Genomic DNA, 23,616 nt, shown 5'->3' on the forward strand with positions numbered 1-23,616 from the left:
AAACTCTATAAATTAATACAGTTGGAACCATCAAAATTTCATTAATTTAGCTAAATATTTACTTATCGATAAATTAATAATTATTAATTTATACATTATTCAATAACTTACTGATTAATGAAATTACTTCTATTATTATTTTCAATAAATACATTTTTTTTACGTGTATATTATTCATTGTACCATACTATATTTCGTTCAATGCATTATAGAGTCCGTTTCACGAATGGAAGCTCTTAAAACAGTAATGGTATAGAACGATTTATATTGAGTTATTGATGGTAATGTGAGCTTCTACAAGAAACAAGTGAGAATTAAATTAAATTATATTAAGCTTTCATAGATCTATAAAATATGTAGTGTACTATGTAATTTAAGAATTAGTTTCATGCATTATTAATTTATATATTATATGGTGCTTCTTAAAATTTTCGAATGTGTATTATCTTATAAATTTAGCGAATTATTAATTTAGCACATTGTCCCCGAGTCGGGACCGAAAAACTTTATTATTTAAGCGAGGTTCAACTGTAAATTTTATGTAAAAATATTCAGAACAAGGGGGTTGGATGTAATTACCCAAACAATAGGGTTTTTTTTTCGTAATTTGGCCATAGCTTAGGGAGGTGGCCGTAATTTGCCCTTAAATGATTAATTACAGAGTCGCGTTTGCAGATCTAAATTAAAAACGTGTTTCACTATTCTCTCTCTCTCTCTACGCCATCGATCATCAGACTACACCATCCATCTTTCTCTCTCTCACACACGAACACACACACACACACACAGACACACAAAATACTCTGGCAGCGACGCCCCCAAAAACACATGCAAATACGAATTGGCAGAGAAGGATGATGTACTGAGCGTCTCTCTCTCCTTGGATTGAAACATGGTGAAATCCCTCTGAAGAACACTTAAAAGTAAGATTTTTATCCCACCGTCTTAATCTATGCATATAGTGAGTAACGGCAGTGGGGGTTTTCTCAATTGGTTTAATTTCTCACTGTTTTTTCACGTATTGATGTTTGATTATGGTCGCAATTTACATAGAACATGGAGAATTGGTTTCAAGTATTCATACTTTCCGATGGAAAATTGGATGATGAATTGCTTCATCCGATTGATCAGAATGGGTGATTTTAGGTTTTGCTTTTCTTAATCTGAATTCCATGTGTACTGGAATTGAAGGCATTTTAAAACGTTTTATACTATTTTTTGGAACATGGATTCAGAATTGTTCTTTAACATGGTTTTATAGTATCTTGTTCTATTCACTCCAAATCATGTTGTATTTTTAAAGTAATGGAAATAGGACAGCTTGATGCAAGAATTTTTTCTTGCCTAGTATGGTTTATAAGCTCGGTGTCAAAAGTTTGAAGAATCCGAAGAAAACTTGAGAACTGCATTTTGACTTGTTTAATGGAAACTTAGTTGCAATTGACGAATGATGACAATTTTGTGTATAGTTTTAGTTTGAATGCGAAGATATTGTTTTTTTCTAATCACTTACAAAATGTAAAAAAATATTGAAGAAATCTCTTCATATAGTTTCATAACTACGTTTCTTCCAGGTTCTACGTCAGAATGCAGAAATAATTTGACTCCAATTGCGGCAACAGTACTTGGGGTCGGCAGATTATGCACTAGCCTACATGTTGAACTCATCCGATGAAGAGAGCTATTAGCTGTAAAATTCCGGACGAAATAAAAATCAAACGAGATGCCTCAACTAGACCCTCCATCTTTCAGTCCCGAATTTATCACTTCTCTTCAATCTTCAAGATATTATATTGATGAGCTCGGTAGTAACAATCTACGTGGAGCTGGATTTCCAGGCTTAAAGAAGAGAGGTCACAATCATGGAAGTCGGTCTTGGATATTGATTGATTGCAAAGGAGATTCCAAAACTGTGGAGCTGGATAAGTTTACTCTAATGAGGCGTTGCTCTTTGCCTTCCAGAGATTTGAGGCTTTTGGATCCTTTATTTATATATCCCTCCTCAATATTAGGTCGCGAGAAAGCTATTGTTGTCAGTCTTGAGCAAATTAGATGTGTAATCACAGCCGATGAGGTTATACTGAAGAACTCTTTGGATGGGTCCGTACAACAGTACAAATCTGAATTGTGCAAGCGCCTTGAGATGGCAAAAGATCAATATGGTAAGCTAATGGTTACTAGTGCTTAGTAATCCTTAATATATGTCATGTAGATGTTAGATTTACTTTTTATGTTCCCATTATTCATTTTCATACACTATCGTTTATCTACATTGGTTTAATAGAAAAACGAGTATCTATAGGATGTAAGTGCTTACTTGAAATCTAAAAGCTGAGGCCAGTGCTAGCAAGGCAATAAATCAAATAGCTATACTATTTCTGTGATCGTAACTAGTGTTGGTTCGTTCAGTGGGAAGAAATTTCTACTGAAAGCAAGTCTAGAAAACGGTATCCACGTTCTTGCTTTCTCTCATTTTGATGCTTCTATTTTTTACTTTGCATCTTGAATGATGTGAAATGAGATTTTTAATCATTTGGTTGGTTTCCCATTTACTTCAAAAAATATACAAGTGGGCAAGACCCGTGGGATTCAAAGTTGATCCACATCACAAAATTGAGACGCTTATATCAGTAATCAAATATTTGTCGATAAGTACTTAGTTTACTTGTAATATGTAGCTGGATGAAAGTTGAACTTAGATATTTCTACATTCATTAAAGCAGTCACAAAATCAATAAGGTTAAACGTTTTATAATAATCAGCTGTTAGTATTGACCAATGGATTGTTATTAGAGACCTTTAAAACAGTGTATAGTTAGTTGTAGAACTTGATTGTATCTCTATTTGTTTTCATTTTTCAAAAAATACAAGTCGCACTCATAGTATGTGCTTATGTGATTCAGATGATCTACCTTTCGAGTTCAGGGCATTGGAACTTGCTCTGGAACTTACATGTATGTCTCTTGATGCTCAGGTATGCAGTTATGTCTTCCGATATAATTATAGATTCTTCTTTCACACTTTCCTTTTGTAAGAGAATCTAGGATGCACTCAAATTAACATTTGATAAGTAACCAACAACAACAATAAAGACTCATAGTGGATCCAAAAGTTAGATGCTTTAATTTCACGAAGTTGATCACTGAATAACCAAAGGATCTTTGACAAAAATCATTGCCCGATCACTAAATGATGAAAGGTTTTTGATAAAGGCCCACATATTTATGGCATCAGTTCTTAGAAATTCAATACAAGCAAGTCATTCATCCAAATCACAATGTGTTAGCTATGTCATTATACTGAATTTCATGAATTTATTAGGTCAAAGAACTGGAATTGGAAATATATCCCGTGCTCGACGAATTGGCATCATCCATAAGCACTCTCAATCTGGAGCGGGTACGTAGATTCAAAGGGCACCTGCTCGCCTTAACTCAGCGAGTACAAAAGGTACAAGTGACCGAATTTCTTGCTGTTTTAGCTCAACACACACATAAGTAATCATAATGGATTTCTCGCCTTTGCCCTTGAATTTTAGGTTTGCGATGAAATAGAGCATCTTATGAATGACGATGGAGACATGGCGGAGATGTATTTAACCGAGAAGAAAGAAAGAAGGGACAATCTCACAAACAGTGATTTAAGTGATCAAAACAATTCTTCGGAAGATATCATCAAGTCTGTATCTAAATCTGCACCCGTTTCTCCGGTGGGTTCGTGTAGTGGATTTCAGAAATTGCAGAGAGCTTTTAGTAGTATCAGTTCCAGCAAACACGGAAGCTTCTTGAGTTCGTCCAGCGGTGGAGAAAACATCGATCAACTCGAAATGCTGTTGGAGGCATACTTTGTAGTCATAGACAACACACTCAACAAATTACTATCGGTAAGAAAAAAAGATTCATAGTAAACCCTACTGGCTAGTGCATTTAAATGTTTGTTTTTTCATATCCTGTTTTCTTGGAAATGCAGCTTAAAGAGTATATCGAGGATACCGAGGATTTAATCAACATAAAGCTGGTAAGGACCGATATTTAATTAATAGTAATATATCGTATTCAAAATTTTGAATTTGCTTTTCATTGTCGTGACAGGGAAATGTTCAGAACCAATTGATCCAATTCGAGTTGCTTCTTACAGCTGCTACTTTCGTGGCCACTATTTTTGCTGTTGTTACTGCAGTCTTTGGTATGAATTTCGAGGACACCGTATTTGAAAATCCATCGACATTTAATTGGGTACTGATCGTCAGTGGAGTATTTTGTGGGATGCTGTACATGGCATTCTTGATCTATTTCAGGCATAAAAAAGTCCTTCCTTTGTAGACTGTAAGTAGAAAATAAACATATTTGAAGTCGGAACTTGGTTACGATTTATGACCTCTCTGTGATGAGAGCTTTCTTGTTTTAGTTGAATACAGGAAAATTGAATTTCAGACATTATCAGATAATGAAAGGGGCATTTTACCTTGTCATGAAATTTGTTCTTCTATTGTTTTAATCACATCCCTCAATACCTTACATGTAAACTATATACACTCTTCTATATATGTATATATAATATCATTGAATAACAATCAATCAGATCTTCAGATTGAAACTGGAACCAGATTTCGTCCTCTCAACTATCTGCTTTATCAGAAGCATTTCGGATTCATCGGTGCCTTCATCTTCACTCGAACAATCCTCGTTCGACATAAATCTCGTCGATATTTGCTTATCGAAAAACTGTGCTTCATCTCCCTCCTCGTTTTCTTGATCCTTATCGATATAGCATATACATGCAGGACTTTGGTGTGTGGATGAGGATTCTGTTTCGCTGTAAGAGAATATCCTTTTAGGGTAAACAACGATTTGCGAACCTAGTACATTGTCACTGTTTCGAGTTTTAGCAAGAGCTGTCTCTAGCTCGTTGATCCGTTTCTCGAGCCTGGATTCTATCAGCTCGTGGAGCCGCAAGCTCAGTTCCCAAGGGTTAACTGCGTAATTTATTGGCTGAACTCGAACAATATCTGGTTCGAAAACTGGATCGATCTGGAGACAAAAACAGTCAGAAAACTGAAGAATATTCGAATTAAATATATATTAACTGGTGAAATTCTTACCTCAGAAACACCAAATATTTTCAAGTTATTTTCCAGCATCTCCAGTTCAGCTTCAAGTTCTGCCTCTATTTTGCTCAGATTCTCCGTTTTTCTATCTTCTTCATCTGCCACGTTGGAAGGAGACGTGATTGGCTCGTGAATTGACGGAGGGGTGTCGTTTTCTTGTGGGGGCAGATACCCCTCGTCGGTTATCTCCTTCACTATTAGCACATCTTTCATGTCGAGTTCTTCGTGTAAATCTTGAACTAAATTATGCATCTGGTTCAGCTGCTTATTCGACTTCTCTACTTCGTTTTTCCAGGCCGTAGTGGCCGACATTATCCCAACAGTCATTCCCGTAACGAAAAGAAGCATCGCATCGGGTCCTGATACAACATTAAAAAAAAATCGCAAAATTCAGACGGAGAAGAAAAAAATACGTTAAAAACAAAAATCGAAAGCACGGAAAAAACGAAGAGGGAGACCTTGGTAACGGAACGACGGCTGCAAACTACCAGAGCAGTTTTCCGGTTTAGTCGATTCCAAACACGAAGTCGACAGCTTTCCCGGTCTAGTGAACTTGTTTCCGAGGTTTCTAATTTTACCATCTTCAACTTCCAAACTCTCGAACAACATCGGGCGCGAACTGGAAATCCATCCGATGTTATTATAATCCTCGACGAACCTAATTTTCTCCGAAGCAACACGAGATTCCGTGCCCCTGACATCAGTCGTCATCTGATCATGATCATGATCATCCACGTCATCTCGAGCTGCAGCTACCGTTTGCTCTAATCTGCGTAACGGGCAAGTTCTATCTCTCAACTGCTGCAGGAGATTCCTCGATTCCGATCGAAAATTGTACGAATATTTGGAGGAAGAAGAAGAAGAAGATCCAATTAGGGTTTCTTTGGTATCAAGAGACAGATTCTGCAAGTTCTTGGCTACATATCCAGCACCGGCGGCTGCTGCAATAACCCATAAATCCATTTCTTCATACAAAGCAAAAGCAATTATAAAATCCTATCCTATATATATAAAGTGAAGATCTTGTTGATGCAAGAAATGATTCGGTGTGTTGAAAATCAAGAAATGGAAATGGTCATTGATCATTACAGTGTGGGTACAGGTCAAATATTAATTGGTCGGATATAAATCACGGTCTTGTAGTGGATGGCGCGAACCTTGATTTGGTATATGATGTTTATTTTATTTTATTTTATTATATATTTTGAGTGGAAGACAAGGGCTTGTTTGCAAGTGTCACCGGGGTGTTTGTGAGCCACTAGATTGTGGATTGTGAATTTGAGACCCTCATTCATTCATACCGTTTGTTTACGAAAAGACCCCTCCTTTTTTCATAATTAGATCCACATCTGCAGTTTGTACATTTCTTACATTTTGTAAGAGGTGGATGTAATAAATTTACAAACTACAGGGGTCTAGATGTAATTTCTCAAGAAGGATTTTTTTAATAGACTTTATCGTAATTTACTCTTTATATATATAAGGTAAATTACACCTACATCTCTGATGTATACTAAGATAACTTTAAATTTCTTGTAGACTGTAGTAGTCTTCACCACTGCCTGAAACTAATAGTTTGTTAGAACCCTAACGAAATAACTTATACAATGCATTATAATTTATAAGGTTTCTAACAACGTGCTAGGGGTGATTGTAATTACCGATACTACAGGGACCTTAAAGTTATTTTAGTATACCTTAGGGGTGTAGGTGTAATTTACCCTATATAAATTTTTAATTTTAAATAAAAATTTAATATTATGTATAAAATATCAAATGACATGATAAAAAAGCAAATTAATTCATGGTGAGAGAGGGTAAAATAGGTAAAAAAAACTTGTATTGCATTGAACTGAGAAGACTGTAAAAAAGTGAGATGACAATCAAGAAGCAAGGGTCACACTGGGGCAGCTATCTACAGCACAAGCCAATATATCTCTATAATCCCGCGATATTCTCAACGAGTCGTAAACCTCTCCATTGCTGCTCTTTTTGTACTCGAGCAACAGATTCGAGTGGTCAAACGCAGTCAACTTCACAAATCCGTAATCGGAATCTCGGAAAAGACTCCACCTTGGTGTAAAAGTCGAGAAATCCGACAGGCTGGCACCCCCTCCTCCAGCCACCACGTGTATGGTTCCGTTTAAGCTACCCTTGTAATAATGCTTCTCGTTGCTCGTACATATATTCTGCACCAACCAAAGAGATAAACTGTAAATTGTATTAAACGATTTCGATTTGATGAGAAAATTTGAGAAATATGATGCCAATCGTATTGGTTCGTAAAAAATGCGGAAATCGTAAATTTCGGAAATTGGAAAGAAAAAAATTGTTCCGAAATCGGAAACTTTCGAATTGAATCGACGGAATTCGGAAAAATTCCAACTTTTTGGCTACATATAGTACAAAATACATAATAATATTCATATTAGAAGTGTAATTTTCAACGGGGAAACGGAAATTTTTGAAAATATTTTTGGAAATCGGAATCTAATTTGTCTTCCAACCCCGTTTCAAAAAAATCAGAAATCGGAACTTTCGGAATTCAAAATGAAAATATTTGTTCTAAAATCGGAGATTTTTGGATCGGATTATCAAAAATTAAAACTTATTACCTGGTAAATAGGACAAGTCCGTTCGTAACTGTGAGCGTGCCCGTAAAAAGCAATGTCAACTTTATACTTCTGCCATAGTTTTTGAAGGTCGTCTCTTCCCATTGGTTCAGCAAAGGAGCCCTCGTTTGCGTAAAAATCAGTTGAAGAATAACCGAGCACACGATGCGCAATGAATATTAGCCATGGTTGTTTTTGTCTATCCACCGATGCCAAACAGTGCTCGATAAATTTGTATTGTTCAGTTCCTTCTCTCCAATCATGTTCTGTGTCTGCTATACAGAAACGGAACATTCCATAGTCGGTCGAGTACCTACCACAAGAATATAGACGAAATCAATTTGGATAATAGAAGTCGAGTAATTTTTTTTATTACAAATAATATCTTTCCATGAAAAATAAAAAAAAAACAAAAAAACATTTTTTGCAAATTTCGTCACAACTAGGGGTGAAAGTCGGATGGATTGGATCGGAATTACCCTTTTCGGAAAATTTCCAAAAATTTCGGAAGTACAAAATCAATTCCAATTCCAATTTTTTTTGAAATCTGAAAATTCATTCCAATTCCAAAATGCCAGGAAATTACGGAATTTCGGAAAAAAAAAATCAGAAATCACAGCGGAAATTTTCTAAAAAAATCATAATTTTCCAAAAAAAAGAACATCGAAGTCCAAAAAAGTGAAACTAATAACTACTTCAAAAAAATAAATAAAAATAAACAACATCATAATTTCCAATAAACCCTCTAACAACAACTCATATGTTAAAATCTTAAAACAAAAGTTAATCAAATTAATGTTTCAGAAGAAAAAATAAAAAAAAATTATAATAAGTATGATATAATATATATTATTTATAGGTGTATTTTTTGGGAAAAAATTGGAATTTTTCAGAATTAATTTTGGAAATTAAATCGGATCGGAAATCGGAAATCGTAAATTCCAACTATTTTTTATATAACTCCAATTCCAATCCAAAAAAATCAGAAAAATTCGGAAATCGGAATTTCGGAAGTCGAAATAAAAAAAAGTTGTTCCAAAATCGAAACTTTTTGGATCGGAACCGGCGGAAATTGGAATTTCCGTTCCAACTTGCACCCCTAGTCACAACACACAAAATTGATAAAAAATATAATATTCGACGTACCAGAATTTAGCTCGATTTTCAGCAGGAACGAAAAACATAGTTTCAGCCAAGACACCACATTCTCCACCCGAATCCATGTTCCCATAAAACGAACCCGTTCCAGGCCAGTCGCGCTCGTGGTTGCCACTGCAGATATCGTAACCAACAACAATAATATTACATAAATAAAAATAAAAAAACGATAAATTACGTGCATTGTCAACCAATCACTCCACCTGGCAATCATGTACGGTACTCTCGAAGCGATTGGCTCGACTTGAGAAGTGAACTGATCCCACTGCGAAAGATATCCATTAGCATAACATATATCTCCGATATGAAATACAATATCGTAATTCTTCAAATCTTCGATGAGCTGTTTTGTAGTGTTGAGGGAGCCTCGTTGGAAATTATTATACTCGTTCGAACCATCGGCTTCATCCTGCAGTTATAAAGTGAAAAAAAAAACGAACACTTCTCAATCACGCGACGTTAATGTAAATGAAATTCATAATCCCTTTAATCTGGAACAAGAAAAAAGAGAATCTTCTGGAAAGAGTCGAACCTTTCCCATGTCACCGAAAATGATAACTCGTTGCACAGAGTTCTGACCGGGATACGGAGATGCTTTGAACTGGTAATTACCGCTCCAGATATACGTACCGTTGAGCAATTTATGCCCCAATTTATACGTGTAACTGAAAAAATCAACAACGAGGCCTATTTAGCTATAAAAATTGAATTTACAAAATGCTTTCAACGTCAAATATTAAATTATCAAACGTCAAAGGAGGTCGAAATCGAGACTGTGCCATAAGGTAATGGAAGAGAAACGTACGGTGAGTTGGGCCATAACTCTTTCAAGAAACTAGTGTGAATAAATCCAGGATCACGCCATCCAACGGTTCTTGCAGGGGCACCTACAAAATCGTGCGCCTCGCATTTAAAATTTTACCGTAAATCTTCAAATCAAGAACTCCCGTTCATCTATTCAACGAAATGAACTTCTTATATAAGTTTTCTCTGCATATTTGTCTCACTCGATACAGGAAGATAGTTCATATTATTTTTAATACGAACGATAAATTTCGGTGTGTATCGAAAAGTTAAACCGAGACGAGGGAGATTTCAACGCACCACACATGCTATTGCGGTCGAAAGTCAGAGTAACCGCTAAAGATCGTATCTGTTGCCCTCCTTTCGGACCCCATTCGATGAGAGGCTCGGCTAAATCGATACCGTATCCACTAGTCCAGGTTACAGTCATCTGTGCACAAGATTATGAAATTAGTCGTTTGCTCGACTTGTGTACGTAATGGTCCAATGTTATAGTGTGAATATTTATATATTTAAAAAAAAAAAAATCGGAAACTAACTTCATTCCATGTCTTTCCTTGAGCTAGACGTGGGTATAGAGGCGCGTTTGGATTAGCAAAGGCGACTGTATTTGAAACTGCAACCACTTTTGGCTGTTGCAAGGTAAAAGGGCAAAGTTGACACAAAATTAAGTACGAGAAAATATCCCACAAAGAAAGCGGAAATCTATAAAAAAAATTGTCTTGAAACTGTATAAATTGGATACCTACATTCGACACACCGCCGGAAAATAAAACAAACGAGAAGTCCGATCGCTGGTTAATCAACTGAAGCTTCAAAGATCCTTTGCCCGAGTCTTTATACTTAGAGTTGCTGAAATTCGCAAACTGATACTGCAAAAAAAATGAAAATATACAAATATGAATTTGTTTAGCCTCTTTGTAAATATCACGTTTCTAAGTTAATGACTTGAACAAAATCATTGCAATATGCAATTGGAGAAAACCTTTATCGGAGCTGTACATAAATACGGTGGGCCAACTCTCGGATTTTCCGGGAGGCAGGTGGATGAGCTGAAAATGTTAAGTACGATTTCATCAAATTCCGAAAAAACACACACACACAATTCTAGAATTTTTACCACATATCGAATGAGGAAAAAAAGTCGAAAACAAATGAAATTGCATAAATATTTAAGTCTTTACCTGAAATTGGCAGGAGAAAATACGCCGATCCAGTCATCGATCGATGGTTTTGAGCTGCTATATTCTACAGTAACCCATTCTTTGTTTTTCTCCTACGAGAAAAAAGAAAAATTGTTTTAAAAGTCGAAAAAATTTTAACCATCTAAATAATTGAGTTTCTTGGAATTGCGAAATGAAAACATTATATTTGCATCAGTTCATCACGATAATTTTCGATTTAGAACTGCACAAAGTATCATATTCGGATGAATGCAAGACTTACATCGACTCCAAGAACCGATGGAGAAGCTTTAATGTAAGCCGTACTGTCTAAAGCAAAAACAGCCTTTTCGATAGCAATTGCCGAAAGAGGTTGAACCCCGTGCGATTTCACCTCTTCGAGCCTTAAGAAAATGCACAAGACCGCGAAAAGGTGGAGGAGGATTTTCATTGCATTCAACCTGAAATGAAGAGAAATCAATAAGAATCGAAAGAACCGAACATAAATGAGTACAGATCACCACATTAAAGAATATTTTAAATTCGAAATTGTTTATTTAAATGAAAAGGCAAGAAAAAGGGTATTTAAAATTGAGTATAAGGGATCCACCACATTCCTCAGAAACATGAAAATCATTACTTCAGCAACAATACACATCATAATCATAGAGAGAGAGAGAGAGAGAGAGAGAGAGAGAGAGAGAGAGAGAGAGAGAGAGATGATACTCTGCAACATGTATATATCTAAAAGAAATTACACCCATGAATGAACTGAAAAAAAATAATTCCACAGCCTAATCAATCATAGTGCACACACGCGCGGGAGTAGTAAAATTCAAGAATTGAAGGATCAATAACCAATAAAAAAAAATTGAAATTGAAATAAAGAGAGCAATAGGAAGAAATTACCTGAAATAAATGGAACCCTTTTGTGTATAGTGTGATGATTTCTTCAGTTGTTGATGGTGATGATGATTAATCTTTCAGCAAACGGCAAGTGAGAGAGTGCGAGTGGGGAATATATATATATATATATATATATATATATATATATAAGAGAAACAACTTTTGGAATGTTCGGTGGGAGATTCGATGATCCGAGGCTTGAATGTAGGCGTATTTTGTATTCATCTGTTTGCCTTTTTCTGTCATTATTTCTTTAGTTGCAGTTAAATTAGAGTTCTTTTCGGTTTTTAAAATGTTTATTTCTTTTTCGTTACTTTTTAGGGAGAATTGTATTTTGGTCCCCATGTTTTACCCGATTCCATTTTTGGTCCCCATTGTTTTCCAATATAGACAAAATATTGATCGAAAGTTCAATTTTAAACACACTTGTCCCCGTTCACATCTAATTTAAACACTATTTTAGGGCAAAAATTGAAATTGAAATTTGTTTGGGGTTAAAGAATAATATAGTTTTAACTATTATTTTGCTTTTACTTTTCCTTATTTTGCAACTAAAAGAAAAAAGGAAAAAAAAAATCCCTTAGTTTTTGCCCCAAAATAATGTTTTCTAGTAGATGTTAACTGGCAAGTGACGCAGCGGACTAAAGGCATATAAAAGTGAACTTTAGATGTGTATTTTGTTGACTTTTGAACAATGGGGACCAAAAGTGAAAGCCGATGAAACACCAGGGGTGAAAATGTAATTCTCCCTTACATTTTGAATTCAAATTTCAATATTTTCTTCTCTTTTTTTGGTTTGAATGCAGACACGCGCCGCAATAATATGATTCAATGAATCAACTTATTGTATTCACACTAGGGAATGGAATGCAATAGGATTGGAGTTGAATTTGAGTGATACTTCATACTTCATATTTATTTATTTTTTTCTTTTCATTTTTAATGTTTTTTAAAGAGTTTATATACTTTTGCAAACATCTACAGTTGCAACTCTTGCCTTAACAAAAAAAAATCAGCTTTTAAGTTTCACTTCTGTACATTTTGAACATATTCTAATCATACACATTATTCATTCATGGAGCTTTTTGATGAAGAAGAAGTTCCCATTCTTACTTCACAACAATACACAGGTACAAAAATCGACCTTTATCGTCAAAATCGACACGTGAATCCTACTAAGGCAAAAAACAAAACGGTAACTATCCGATTATTTTCGATTGCAACAAACGAAATCAACTCATCACCCTAAAAAGGAGCACCGATAAACCGCGTACGATGGACTTTTGTTCGATGTTCGAACCGATAAACCTTCTTTAAAAAAGTTTCGCCTTTACACAAAAAAATGCCGACGCGACACTAAATCAAGAATTCAAACCAGCCCAATTCTTGAAAGCAACCAAAGCTTCCATTTTCTTGAAATTCCTCTTCCTCACCTTCGACACGTTCAGCTTCTTATGCTTCTCCATGAACGCTTGCTTGTACCTCCACTTGTCGACAAATATCTTCATCTCTTGCGATTTCTCCACCACTTGCATCACAGCATCGAAAAACCCGCCCTTCACCAAAGCGTACAAAAACGCATCGACCAAGCTACTATCCAATCGAAACTTTCCGTCTCCACTACACGAAACCTTCCTCTTAACCTCGTTCCACAGCATCAATACGCTAAAGTACTTCTCCACGCTCACGAACCCGTTAATAAGCGACAAATACGTCTGCTCGTTCGGCTCGAACTGCAAGAAAACCATCCTCCGGAAAGTTCTCCTCGCGTCCTCCAATCTCCCAGCCTTAATAAAAGCGTGAATAATCGAATTCCAGTCATGAGTACCTATCTCGATCCTAGGGTCCACAACAACCTCGTCGAGAAAAGCGGCCATTAATTCGGGCCGATGATGCTCGGTTAGGCCCGTCATGATCGTCAAGTAACTGCCTTTCAAGTCGTGCATTCTTGCTTCTCTCATGTCGCGAAAGATCGAAAACGCAGACTGAAAATCTTGGCTCGACATTGACGACTCGATTAGGGCATCGTAGGTACAAAGATCCAACCTTTGTCCTAAACTAGAAAGTTCCGTCACTAATTGAGCAGCTTCGGCTGTTCTTTGCTCTTTGCAGTAAGCCTTCAGAATCGGCACGTAAACGCCTAGGCCGATCGTAGCCCCTTGAGCATTCATTTCATCAAGAATCGAATGACCCTTGTCTAGTAAACTTAGATTAACACAGGCAGTGATCACACCGTATCCGAAAGTTCGCTCCACCGTAATAGATGAAGGTTCGAGTTTTTGGGTTTCGATTATCAAATCGGCTAAACTCTTGCAATTGCAATCGCCGTTCTGCACAAACCCTTTCACCACTTCGTTACAAGTTTCTTGACTAAACCCTAGCCCATCCCCTTCTTTCAAACCGCGCAGTACCGCATCAGAAACCGATTCGAACTTGCCCGATTTCAAATAGCCGCAAATTAAACTATGAGTAAAGTGTCGTTTATCAGAAACACCAAGCTTACAAATCAAACCCTCTAACTCAACCACCTTCTCATCGAGCCCCTTCAAAGCGTACAAATAAGCAAGTAAACCGAAACTGATCTCGTCCGGCCTAACCCCTAGAACCGACATAGTTTCGACCAATTTCTCCGCACCAACAACCGATTCGACTTCTCGACAGTAACACTCCAATGCAGCATTACAAGCAACCAAATCAGGCTTCATGAAATTAATCTTCTCATCAAAAGCAACCCTGCAGCTCTCATGGAAAACTCCCAAGAAGGGAGCAAAGCTCCCATTTTTACGACAAATATCGACGAGCACAGATCCCCACATCTCAAACGGCATGAAGAATCTGTTCTTGAACATGCTCTTAACCAATGCGAAAGCAGGTGCGGCGGCGTTGGCGGTTCTCATGGAATCCAAAAGGGCCGCCGCGCTTTTGTGTTCTAATAGAGATGGGTTTTTTTCCAGCAAGAAAACTGATGAAGCAAATGCCCTCTTGAGATTGTGGGTGTTGGGGAGGGAGGATAGGTGTGTAATTAAGGAGTTTGTGAGGGGCTTACTGGGGAAGGAGGAGCAGCTTGTTAGGGATTTGAATGATTTCCAGGCCTCGTCGGTGTTGTTGTCGGAGAGGGATTGCTGGAGGGTGGCTTCGAGATTGGATTTTTGGGGGTTGGAAGCGGGGTTTTGTTGGGAATTGGGTGGAGGGATGATTGGTTGCTGCCGTTGATTGGTGGTTCTTTTGAGTGAGAAAATTGAGGGTTGGAGGAAGGAGTAAAGGGTTGGGATTTCTGGGTCCGATGAAAAGGATCGTCGTCTTGAAAGCATGTACAGAGCTGTTTTCCTCATCTCTGTGTGTCTTTCTCCCGCCGCTTACGGCGGCGCAGAGAAGCATATACAAATGAACTGGAAAATTGGTGAATGTATTTAAATATAAACTAAACTGGAGATAGTTTAACAACAAAGCTGGAATAGCTCAGTTGGTTAGAGCGTGTGGCTGTTAACCACAAGGTCAGAGGTTCGACCCCTCTTTCTAGCGAATTTATTTTTTCTTATTTTCACTTTATTTCCATATGCAATTACCATCATTTTGCCCTTCTTTTCTAATTTTTATTTTTTCTTATTTTCACTTTATTTCCATATGCAATTACTATTTCGCCCTTCTTTTCTAATTTTCACTTTATTTCCATTGGCAATTATTATTTTGCCCTTATTTTCTTATTTTCACTTTATTTCCATTGGCAATTATTATTTTGCCCTTATTTTCTTATTTTCACTTTATTTGACATAAAGTTATTGACACTTTTCCTTCATATAATTAAAATAATTTACTTATTATTGTTATTTATTTTTATGGCCATCTGCAATTTGTGTTATTTAACTCTTATGACCTCCATATTGATTTAGAAAGCCCATTTCTTTTTCCTTTAATTGGTTTGTCGAGCTCGAACGAGATTTAATTAATGTAACACGAATCGGATTCAAGTAGTTGGATTCAAGTAGTTGTCGAGCTCGAACGAGACTTAATTAATGTAACACGAATCGGATCCAAGTAGCTTGATTTGTGTAGATAATTTATGATATTTGAATTCGAATCGAGCTTCATATCTTATCGAACTAAAATATGTGTTTAAACTTGATTAGTTACGTTAATAGATCAAAACTCAAAAACATTAACTCAGCAAATTCATTTTAGAATTATATTTGAGACAATTTAGAAGAATAAGACGACAAATTAAAGGTTATTTTTTCAAATACATCAACCCATAAATTGAATTTATATTTCAAAAAAAAAAAGGTAGAAATTTCGGAGGGTTTACATGGAAGAAATACCAGATGTTAGGGGCCGAAAAGCAAATAGTGGGAAGTTATGGGGTGAATCTCTCAATTCCCAATTAAAATAAACTGGCAGCAGTTTCAGAGCATACTGGAGAAGCTGCGATGGAAGGAGATAGCACTTCAGCGCGGCAGCTCCGATCGGAAACCGCCGTGATTGAGGAATGGAACGGCATCGATTCGTCAAAGCTTACGAAGACCGCCACCATCACAGTCGCCGGAGACTCCGTTCAGAAATCCTCTCGCCGTTTCAATCATCTTTCTAGGAGAATCCTCGACGCCTTTGTTCCCGAGGTAAAAATAAATAAAAATTGGTGCTTAATTTAATGGTGCTAGGAGAGGACTTGTTGTTGAATGCTTATTAAGTAGTAATTATTTTGCTTATTGGCTTGATTTAATATGATTTATTGATCATGCGAAATGTATCTATATGTTATCGTCTTCGTTTTCAGGGGAGGGATTTTTTTTTTTTTTTTTTAAATTCATCCATGATTTGAGCTGTTTGGAAGAAAAAATGTATGCTTTTTATTCGAAAACAATTGTCAATTTTAGGTTTTCTTCCCATAATTTCGGAAATATTAATGTCACGAGCTATGAGAATTGAACTTTTAGCTTTCGTTTTGATTACGCTTGCTTCGTCGTAGAATAACTGCTTTTTTTGTCTGAAATGTGTGTAAAAATGCAGGGATTTCCTAGCAGTGTGACTCCCGATTATGTTCCTTTTCAAGTATGGGACTCGTTGCAGGTTGGGAATCATATCTTTGTGCAGTCTTTGAATTCAATTTGGAGCCTCTTGCCAATTTTTTACGAGGCGTTTATTGATTTTATTTCGTTTGCAGGGCCTTTCGACTTACATCAGAACAATGCTTTCGACCCAGGTGATATATTGATTACAAACGTAGATTAATGTTTAAGACATTTTCCATGGCATATCTAGTACTTATTAATTCCTTAATTTCTTAAGGCTCTTCTAAGTGCTATTGGGGTTGGCGAGAAGTCTGCTACAGTAATCGGAGCCACGTTTCTGGTATATTTATATATATTACGTGAAGTCTTGTTACTCATTTGAAAATTCTCGGTGGATGTCTTTTCCCCCTTTCTGAAGTTCTCCTTTTGAAAACAATTGCAGTGGTTTTTGAGAGATTTAACAGGAATGCTTGGAGGTATCTTATTTACATTTTACCAGGTATTTTTTGGCGCTTCTTGATTTATTTTAACTGTGTACTACAGCATCTCGAGACTTCGATTATATGAACTGCCATCTGGAATAAAAATCAGTGTTAACGTGCTATTAAAACAGGCCCGACAAACGTTATGTCTGGTCAAATTAAAGCAGGCTTATAAGAGCACGTTTCCGTTTCTTTTAGGGGGCAAACCTGGATAGCAATGCCAAGATGTGGCGTCTTGTTGCAGATCTCATGAATGACCTCGGTAACACTGTCTTCACGTTTTTTTTTTTTTTTTTTTTTTTTTTTTTTTTGTTTTGCAAAATGGGCTTTATGGTGATTCTTTATAGTATTTTGACCATTTATCTCTTATAGTTGCTATTTTTATCAATTTCTCCGACAAATTCTATTACACTGAAATGTAAAATTGTTGCAGGGATGTTGATGGACCTCGTTTCCCCAGTATTTCCATCAGCATTTGTCTTCATTGTATGCTTGGGAAGCATATCACGGTCATTCAGTAAGTTACAAAACCGTGTTTCAATAGTTATCCAAGCTCCACTGACCATTTTGATTTTCGGTGCCTGAATATAATTATTGACCATTTCTACTCCGTTTTATTTTCATCGTCATGCTGCTAACTAGCTGGGGTTGCCAGTGGTGCTACAAGAGCCGCTTTAACACAGCATTTTGCACTTCAGAACAATGCAGCTGATATATCAGCTAAGGTAACGTATTTCATTCTCAAGCTCAAGCAAGAAATTGGAGTAACATAAATTGTGATTAATCGAGCTAGGCTAAATTGCTCCCTTCGCGAATAGGAAGGTAGCCAAGAGACGATTGCAACAATGGTTGGCATGGCTTTAGGAATGTTCCTCGCTCACATTACTACGGGACACGCAACCGCCATTTGGTTTTGTTTTCTGTCCCTTACCGTCTTTCACATGTATGGTTAGTCTCCTTAATCGACTTCTCATATTTCCTACTAATACGACAATTTAATCACGTCTGAATTTGAGAATATTTACTGCAACTGCACAAGTATTCATTTTTTTTCTTGTACTTTATGTGCTGTTTCTTGGGGCTTTGCAGCAAATTACAAGGCTGTCCGTTGCCTTTCATTGGCTACGTTAAATTGCGAAAGAAGCTCGATTCTTTTGTCGCATTACATGGAAACTGGTCAAGGTGAGTTGAAATAAACTCTTTAGTCTCCATATTTATTATTCGGTTATACATCCATGTAGTTAAGTAGTTGACTTTCCATTACTCTTCTTCATATATGCGTTTCAACATGCTGACACGAGAGTTCCGTGCATGGTCTGCTAGTTCTTTCTCCAAAACAGGTATCGGTAATGGAGCATGTTTTACCTGTGTGGACGACTTCGTGGACAGCGAATACGGTTAAATGTTTGTATCAACGGGTACAATTAGGTGTCAGGATCTCTTCACTCAACAGTGATCAAGTGTACGTTTCAACTTTATTCTTATTGTTTCGTCACTGCTCTTTGTCATCTAATGCCTTTTCCCGACTACTACATTTAGCACATTGGATCGCTGCATTGTCTTCGACTTGGTCTGAAACCCTATGTGTAATGATCAATAAATTTTCTTTCGATTGAAAACAGGGTGGACCTCTCACATCTTGCCAGCTCTTATTACAAAAAAGGTTAAGCTCATTTACGTACTTTATTTTTCTTCATTCACGGAGTTAAATCAAGAATGTTGTTGTGTTAACTTCTTTTCGGTTCGACAGGAAAGTACATGCTACTTGCAAGAAAGAGTGCAATCAGTGTCGTTATGCATAAAGATTCAGCAGCAGCAGATATCTTACAGGCTTTTGTGCATGCTCTCGTCTTGGCAAAACTTGACGACAAAGACAGATCTATGCATTTCGAGAGCCAATCATGGATGGCTAAAAACTACGAATCCTTTGTTCTTAAGGTAGATCGGTTTTCATTGCGCATTTTTTTACATCTCTACTTCTAGAGAGAATCTGTATTTCGTATTGATTTTTGGAATTTAATTTTTATTATAACCTTACTTTGCAGCTTACGTCACTGGGCTGGAAAACCGAACGCCTACTGTCGCCTTCAGTTGCATGGAAGGCAAACTGGTTTATAAGTTCGTCAGACGAAAAAGTTGACTAGGCAGGAGCTTCAGGCATTGCGTAGATCTTTTTACAGTACTTTGAATCATCGCTTTTTACAGTAACTCGATGTTTTCGTAAAACAAATAAATTTTGAGATTGTGAGTAATCAAATGATTTTTATATAGCCCAACAATTTTCTCGATTTCAAGCGTTGAAGTTAACGACCGACTCGCTGTGCTAATTCATTGTCCACCTTGGAAGTTATTATTTCTTCTTGCGCGATTTCCGGATAAGAGGAATTTTCGATTTTCTACCACCATAGGCAACAACTACAACAACAAAGATGTTAACGAGATTATTGGTTTCTTTACAAATAAAAACCGACTAATCGATTGATGCCAAGAACAACGAATACACTTTCCTATACAACTTCTTTTACGTGTTATCGAAACGAATTCAACCCTAAACAAGTACACGTTTGTTTGTTTTTTTAATCTTTAAACATTCTTTCGCATCCAAGAGAAACTACTTCCTGTGACCCGACGAAGCCATAAGAACTCCAACAGCAACAATGAACATCGACAACATGCCAATTAAAAGTACGTATGTTTTCCTCGACGATCTTCTGTACTCTCCGAACAAAAGCACACCCCAAAACGTGCTCACTAACGGAAGTGCCTGTAATCGAGATTTTATCTTAATTAATCACAAGCGCATATCTTTCCAACCAAACGAGGCCCGTTATAGCGTAATTTACTTCATGATTAATAAAACAATATATGCAGTGATGAATTTGAACTGACCTGAACAGCATCAGCTGCAGCATAGCCAGCGGCTTGACCGCCCATGAACTGAAGCCCGTTTCCGAACCCGCACAAGAGCCCGGCCAGTAGGGCCCACCATCTACCCTCCCAGTCCGATAAATAAGCCTTTATCGATGATTTGGGCAGATTCAAAACGGGCTTATACAAGAAGGTGATGTTGAGAATTATAGCTAACACAAAGCAAGAAACCGAGAAGTAGAAGAATGCAGTGTATACGCTCAAGTGTGGAACTCCGTTTTTTAATGTGTTCCATTGATCATTAGTGGCGAGGTTGAAAGCTGGGCTGAAGAGAGAGAAGCAAAGTCCCGCGAAGAAAGTTATCGACAACCCGATCAAAGTGCCCTTCCCAAAAACCTGACATTTCAAGAAAAGAAAAAAATAAAAATCATGCCGAAATATATAACGGCCAACCAATTCGAAAGTAACTTTTTTTTTTATCACATTAAAAAAATTTAGAAAGGCGTAGCGAAAAACCTTAATTGCCCTTTTGTTCTCGAGCTCGATGAGGAAATGTGCGGTCCCGAACTTTGCCTTCTCATTTGAAGCACTTCCATTCTCCAGATCTATTAGTAAGATATATGTATAACTTCAAGATGAAAACACGAAGAAAAAAAGAATTAGAAAAAAAAAATAAAGAAATTACGATATCCTCGTACCCTTTTTTGCGTATGTTTCCGAGGCACGAGCATCGTTTATCCTGTCAAAAAATAACCCGACACTAATATCAATGCACTTACTAAATTATGTGTGACTTGTTGAATTACTACTAAACGAATACGTACATTTCGCCATCTTTAGTATCATCAGAGAAAGTAGTGAGCTTCTTTTTATTATCTGCTGCGTTGGACGAATGAACAGCCGAACCAAAACAAACAGCAATCAGAAAACAACCAACACCGGGAAAAAGAATCTCGGCTTTGTTGATTTTGTCGTCCAAGAAATAATTCAAAGTTGTCCCTACACAATAACCGAAACAGTGCAAAATGTAAAAGCGGTAGTCGTGCAAAACGAAAACATAGAAAACGAACATATTCTATATATATATATATATATATATATATATATATATATATATATATATATATATATATATATATAGTAAGTACCTATTACAACGGTTATACTCGACGTAATCACTTCAGTCACTGACAAACCGACGAACGCCCACGCATATTGCGTCGCCAGATTTCCGAGGCTCAATACAATCCCACCAGCCATTGCAAACATTACACTCGGCCAATTATCCTACATCAATTGTCCAAGAAAAATAATCACTATCCAAATAATTATTATCGAAGAATTTATATCGGAGGATAAAATCAATGGATCGCACCTGAGAAAGCTGATTCAAGAAATTCGGCTTCTCGATCGTGCCATTTCCTATTTCACCGAACGTGAAAGCAATGATAACAGCAGCCAATAGATTTGTGATCGTGTAATCGAGATAAGTGTGTTGGGGGAGACGGCCCCTCCTTTCGAGTAGCGTCAATATCGCAGGCCATGTGCCCAAGAAAAACAAAGCTAACAGCATACAAGCTATTGCACCTCCTTTACTCTCCACCAAATACATTTTCAATCGACTCGATACAACTTCTCCTTCCTCGATCGATAAAATTGTGGGAATCCTTGAATAATCCTGTCGAAAAAAAACGAAAAAAAAAAACCGGACACGAATCTGTCAGAAAACGAAATGCCTCAACAACCATAGATAGATCAAGACTCGAACAAACATGCCGTAAGAAGTGCCTACCATGATAATTACTATTACAATTGCCAAGAATTCGATTTTTTTTTTCAAGAAATTAAATACTTATCACAAAAATAGCAATATAATTAATCAAAACGTGCAAAAACAGGCTAATAAAGTAGAGTACAGTAGATTATGAAGTCAACTAATCAAAAACCAAGTACATCAAAATATCTCGTTTAATCACAAGCAATAATAGATACACCATTTTTAACACCTCATGTTTTTTTTAATGGGATTTTTCTGTGATACAGACCCACACACAACTAAACAAACGAACCCACAATAACGCTGCTTCGCTGTAATAAATAAATAGAGAGAGAGAGAGAGAGAGAGAGAGAGAGAGAGAGAGAGAGAGAGAGAGAGAGAGAGAGAGAGAGAGAGAGAGAGAGAGAGAGAGAGAGAGAGAGAGAGAGAGAGAGAGAGAGATTATACCACACAACAAAAAAAAGATGATGCAGAATCTGATGCACACTAAGCAAATCAGATTCAGATTCCCTCGAAAATCTTTTTTTTCAAGAAACACTGCCGCCACTCCTCTTTCTCCTGAGTTCAAAATCCGATAATGGAATGGGAGATTTTCAAGAAATTCAGATTGCAATAAATAGAGGGCAGCTAAAAAGTGAAGCTGAAGAAACCCTCCATGTAAATGGGAGAGAGAATCTTTTATATTTTGAAAAAGGGTGTGCTGATCTGGGAATCTCTCTCTCCTTTGAGATTCTCGAGATTGGATGAATTAATTAATACCCCCCTATTTATAAATTGTAAGGTTCTCTACAATGCAGCTTGTGTCTGTGTGTGAATAACTGAATGTTATTATCAACGAAGTCAAATGATTAAAACAAAAGCGTTGATGTCAGTGGGGGTTGAAAACTTGAAATAACAGACACCCTAATTCAATGGCTTTCTTTTATTTAATTATTTAATTGCTACTTATTCTATCATTGCCTACACTTCCTCCTCATTTTCGTTTGCCCTCCAACGACTTTCACTTCAATTAATTAAAGGGCAAATTACCAAAACCCCCCTGAGGTAAGGCTGAATAACGAAAATCCCCTCCATGTTCTCGTAATTATGAAAAACCCCCTTGACTAACAGTTGACCGATTTTTTTTTAACGGAAAACGTGAAAAGTCTATTATACCCTTCTGTTAAATATGTAAAAAAAATAAAAGAATTACGAAAACCCCCCTGAGGTAAAGTCTAATTACTAAAATCCCCCTCATGTTTGCATAATTACGAAAATCCCCCTCTGACCTGTGTTTGACCGTTTAAATTGATAGAAAATGTGTTTTTTCCGTTGTAGCTTTTGTTATTTGAAAAACAATCAAGGGAATATTATGATTTATTTATATTTAATATATACTTTTTACATTTCGTTTGTTTAAAATTGAAATATAATTAAACAAATATTAAAAATTATTAAAAATATTTGTAGCGTAAAATAAGAAATACGAGAATATTTCAAAAATATGTAAACTCAATTTTATTGAATCAAAAAAATATAAAAATATATAAAAAATACAAAACAGGTAAAAACTTTTTATGTTACAAGATATGTTTAATTATTTTTTATATTTTTTTGTATATTTTTAATAATTATAAAATGAAGAAATATATTATAGTTTTAAATTAAAATAACTACGTTTTTTTAAGTATTACACAACCCCCCTACGGTGTTACTTTTGACGAAAAAAATATAATAATATATTGACAATTACC

At 36.5% G+C, this 23,616-nt stretch overlaps 6 protein-coding genes and 1 non-coding gene across 9 annotated transcripts; 3 read left to right on the top strand and 4 right to left on the bottom strand.

The window, feature by feature from the left end:
- Positions 1-761: 761 nt before the first annotated feature.
- Positions 762-4,476, top strand: MGT3 (magnesium transporter 3). The gene is made up of 6 exons (XM_088826014.1): positions 762-2,162; positions 2,904-2,974; positions 3,322-3,450; positions 3,539-3,883; positions 3,970-4,017; positions 4,092-4,476. Exons 1-6 carry the CDS (start codon positions 1,724-1,726, stop codon positions 4,320-4,322), a joined length of 1,263 nt encoding a protein of 420 aa, XP_088682140.1. The 5' UTR covers positions 762-1,723; the 3' UTR covers positions 4,323-4,476.
- Positions 4,449-6,189, bottom strand: LOC105967576 (uncharacterized). Its single transcript, XM_088826013.1, has 3 exons — positions 5,566-6,189; positions 5,102-5,466; positions 4,449-5,030 (listed from the first exon to the last, which is right to left on the bottom strand). The coding sequence occupies exons 1-3, from the start codon at positions 6,068-6,070 to the stop codon at positions 4,578-4,580; spliced, it is 1,323 nt and encodes a 440-aa protein (XP_088682139.1). The 5' UTR covers positions 6,071-6,189; the 3' UTR covers positions 4,449-4,577.
- Positions 6,190-6,934: 745 nt separating this feature from the next.
- LOC105967681 (Purple acid phosphatases superfamily protein) lies at positions 6,935-11,879 on the bottom strand. The gene is made up of 13 exons (XM_012992299.2): positions 11,754-11,879; positions 11,128-11,305; positions 10,866-10,957; positions 10,667-10,733; positions 10,431-10,553; positions 10,221-10,313; positions 9,982-10,111; positions 9,683-9,764; positions 9,410-9,542; positions 9,081-9,286; positions 8,866-8,991; positions 7,723-8,032; positions 6,935-7,296 (listed from the first exon to the last, which is right to left on the bottom strand). Exons 2-13 carry the CDS (start codon positions 11,293-11,295, stop codon positions 6,991-6,993), a joined length of 1,836 nt encoding a protein of 611 aa, XP_012847753.1. The 5' UTR covers positions 11,296-11,305; positions 11,754-11,879; the 3' UTR covers positions 6,935-6,990.
- A 953-nt stretch (positions 11,880-12,832) lies between these two features.
- LOC105967677 (Pentatricopeptide repeat (PPR) superfamily protein) lies at positions 12,833-15,133 on the bottom strand. Its single transcript, XM_012992294.2, has one exon. It carries the CDS (start codon positions 15,080-15,082, stop codon positions 13,112-13,114), a length of 1,971 nt encoding a protein of 656 aa, XP_012847748.2. The 5' UTR covers positions 15,083-15,133; the 3' UTR covers positions 12,833-13,111.
- A 65-nt stretch (positions 15,134-15,198) lies between these two features.
- TRNAN-GUU (transfer RNA asparagine (anticodon GUU)) lies at positions 15,199-15,272 on the top strand. The gene has a single exon. It is a non-coding gene; the product is annotated as a tRNA-Asn (tRNA).
- A 747-nt stretch (positions 15,273-16,019) lies between these two features.
- RUS3 (root UVB sensitive protein (Protein of unknown function, DUF647)) lies at positions 16,020-19,514 on the top strand. Its single transcript, XM_012992226.2, has 14 exons — positions 16,020-16,363; positions 16,755-16,814; positions 16,909-16,947; positions 17,034-17,096; positions 17,199-17,255; positions 17,437-17,500; positions 17,672-17,755; positions 17,881-17,963; positions 18,057-18,186; positions 18,328-18,420; positions 18,562-18,700; positions 18,861-18,901; positions 18,989-19,176; positions 19,284-19,514. The coding sequence occupies exons 1-14, from the start codon at positions 16,175-16,177 to the stop codon at positions 19,380-19,382; spliced, it is 1,329 nt and encodes a 442-aa protein (XP_012847680.2). The 5' UTR covers positions 16,020-16,174; the 3' UTR covers positions 19,383-19,514.
- A 116-nt stretch (positions 19,515-19,630) lies between these two features.
- LOC105967619 (ureide permease 1) lies at positions 19,631-22,878 on the bottom strand. Of its 3 annotated transcripts, none has more exons than XM_088826180.1 (8): positions 22,331-22,878; positions 21,482-21,784; positions 21,255-21,393; positions 20,931-21,105; positions 20,805-20,845; positions 20,623-20,711; positions 20,128-20,502; positions 19,631-20,002 (listed from the first exon to the last, which is right to left on the bottom strand). In XM_088826180.1, the coding sequence occupies exons 2-8, from the start codon at positions 21,716-21,718 to the stop codon at positions 19,850-19,852; spliced, it is 1,209 nt and encodes a 402-aa protein (XP_088682306.1). In that variant the 5' UTR covers positions 21,719-21,784; positions 22,331-22,878; the 3' UTR covers positions 19,631-19,849. The 3 variants fall into 3 exon arrangements, with proteins under 3 accessions (XP_088682306.1, XP_088682307.1, XP_088682305.1); XM_088826181.1 differs by lacking the exon at positions 22,331-22,878 and adding an exon at positions 22,060-22,136; XM_088826179.1 differs by lacking the exon at positions 22,331-22,878 and adding an exon at positions 21,899-22,127.
- Between the last annotated feature and the right edge of the window lie 738 nt (positions 22,879-23,616).

The sequence above is a fragment of the Erythranthe guttata genome, chromosome 12 (genome assembly GCF_056151865.1).
Source record: "Erythranthe guttata isolate IM_541 chromosome 12, IM_541, whole genome shotgun sequence".
In the NCBI taxonomy this organism is placed as follows: domain Eukaryota; kingdom Viridiplantae; phylum Streptophyta; class Magnoliopsida; order Lamiales; family Phrymaceae; genus Erythranthe; species Erythranthe guttata.

Excerpts from the sequence above, each read along its gene's own strand:
- MGT3 (XM_088826014.1), top strand. The coding sequence starts at position 1,724 with ATGCCTCAACTAGACCCTCCATCTTTCAGTCCCGAATTTATCACTTCT. Across the intron at positions 2,163-2,903 it reads GATGGCAAAAGATCAATATG|ATGATCTACCTTTCGAGTTC; the intron begins GTAAGCTAATGG and ends TATGTGATTCAG. Across the intron at positions 3,884-3,969 it reads CACTCAACAAATTACTATCG|CTTAAAGAGTATATCGAGGA; the intron begins GTAAGAAAAAAA and ends TTGGAAATGCAG.
- LOC105967576 (XM_088826013.1), bottom strand. The coding sequence starts at position 6,070 with ATGGATTTATGGGTTATTGCAGCAGCCGCCGGTGCTGGATATGTAGCC. Across the intron at positions 5,467-5,565 it reads GCCGTCGTTCCGTTACCAAG|GACCCGATGCGATGCTTCTT; the intron begins GTCTCCCTCTTC and ends ATGTTGTATCAG. Across the intron at positions 5,031-5,101 it reads AAATATTTGGTGTTTCTGAG|ATCGATCCAGTTTTCGAACC; the intron begins GTAAGAATTTCA and ends TTTTGTCTCCAG.
- LOC105967681 (XM_012992299.2), bottom strand. The coding sequence starts at position 11,295 with ATGAAAATCCTCCTCCACCTTTTCGCGGTCTTGTGCATTTTCTTAAGG. Across the intron at positions 10,314-10,430 it reads TTTCCGGCGGTGTGTCGAAT|CCAAAAGTGGTTGCAGTTTC; the intron begins GTAGGTATCCAA and ends ACCTTGCAACAG. Across the intron at positions 8,992-9,080 it reads GTACCGTACATGATTGCCAG|TGGCAACCACGAGCGCGACT; the intron begins GTGGAGTGATTG and ends CGATATCTGCAG.
- LOC105967677 (XM_012992294.2), bottom strand. The coding sequence starts at position 15,082 with ATGAGGAAAACAGCTCTGTACATGCTTTCAAGACGACGATCCTTTTCA.
- RUS3 (XM_012992226.2), top strand. The coding sequence starts at position 16,175 with ATGGAAGGAGATAGCACTTCAGCGCGGCAGCTCCGATCGGAAACCGCC. Across the intron at positions 16,815-16,908 it reads AAGTATGGGACTCGTTGCAG|GGCCTTTCGACTTACATCAG; the intron begins GTTGGGAATCAT and ends TTTCGTTTGCAG. Across the intron at positions 18,902-18,988 it reads CAGCTCTTATTACAAAAAAG|GAAAGTACATGCTACTTGCA; the intron begins GTTAAGCTCATT and ends TCGGTTCGACAG.
- LOC105967619 (XM_088826179.1), bottom strand. Across the intron at positions 21,394-21,481 it reads TCTTGAATCAGCTTTCTCAG|GATAATTGGCCGAGTGTAAT; the intron begins GTGCGATCCATT and ends CAATTGATGTAG. Across the intron at positions 20,503-20,622 it reads AGAACAAAAGGGCAATTAAG|GTTTTTGGGAAGGGCACTTT; the intron begins GTTTTTCGCTAC and ends TTGAAATGTCAG.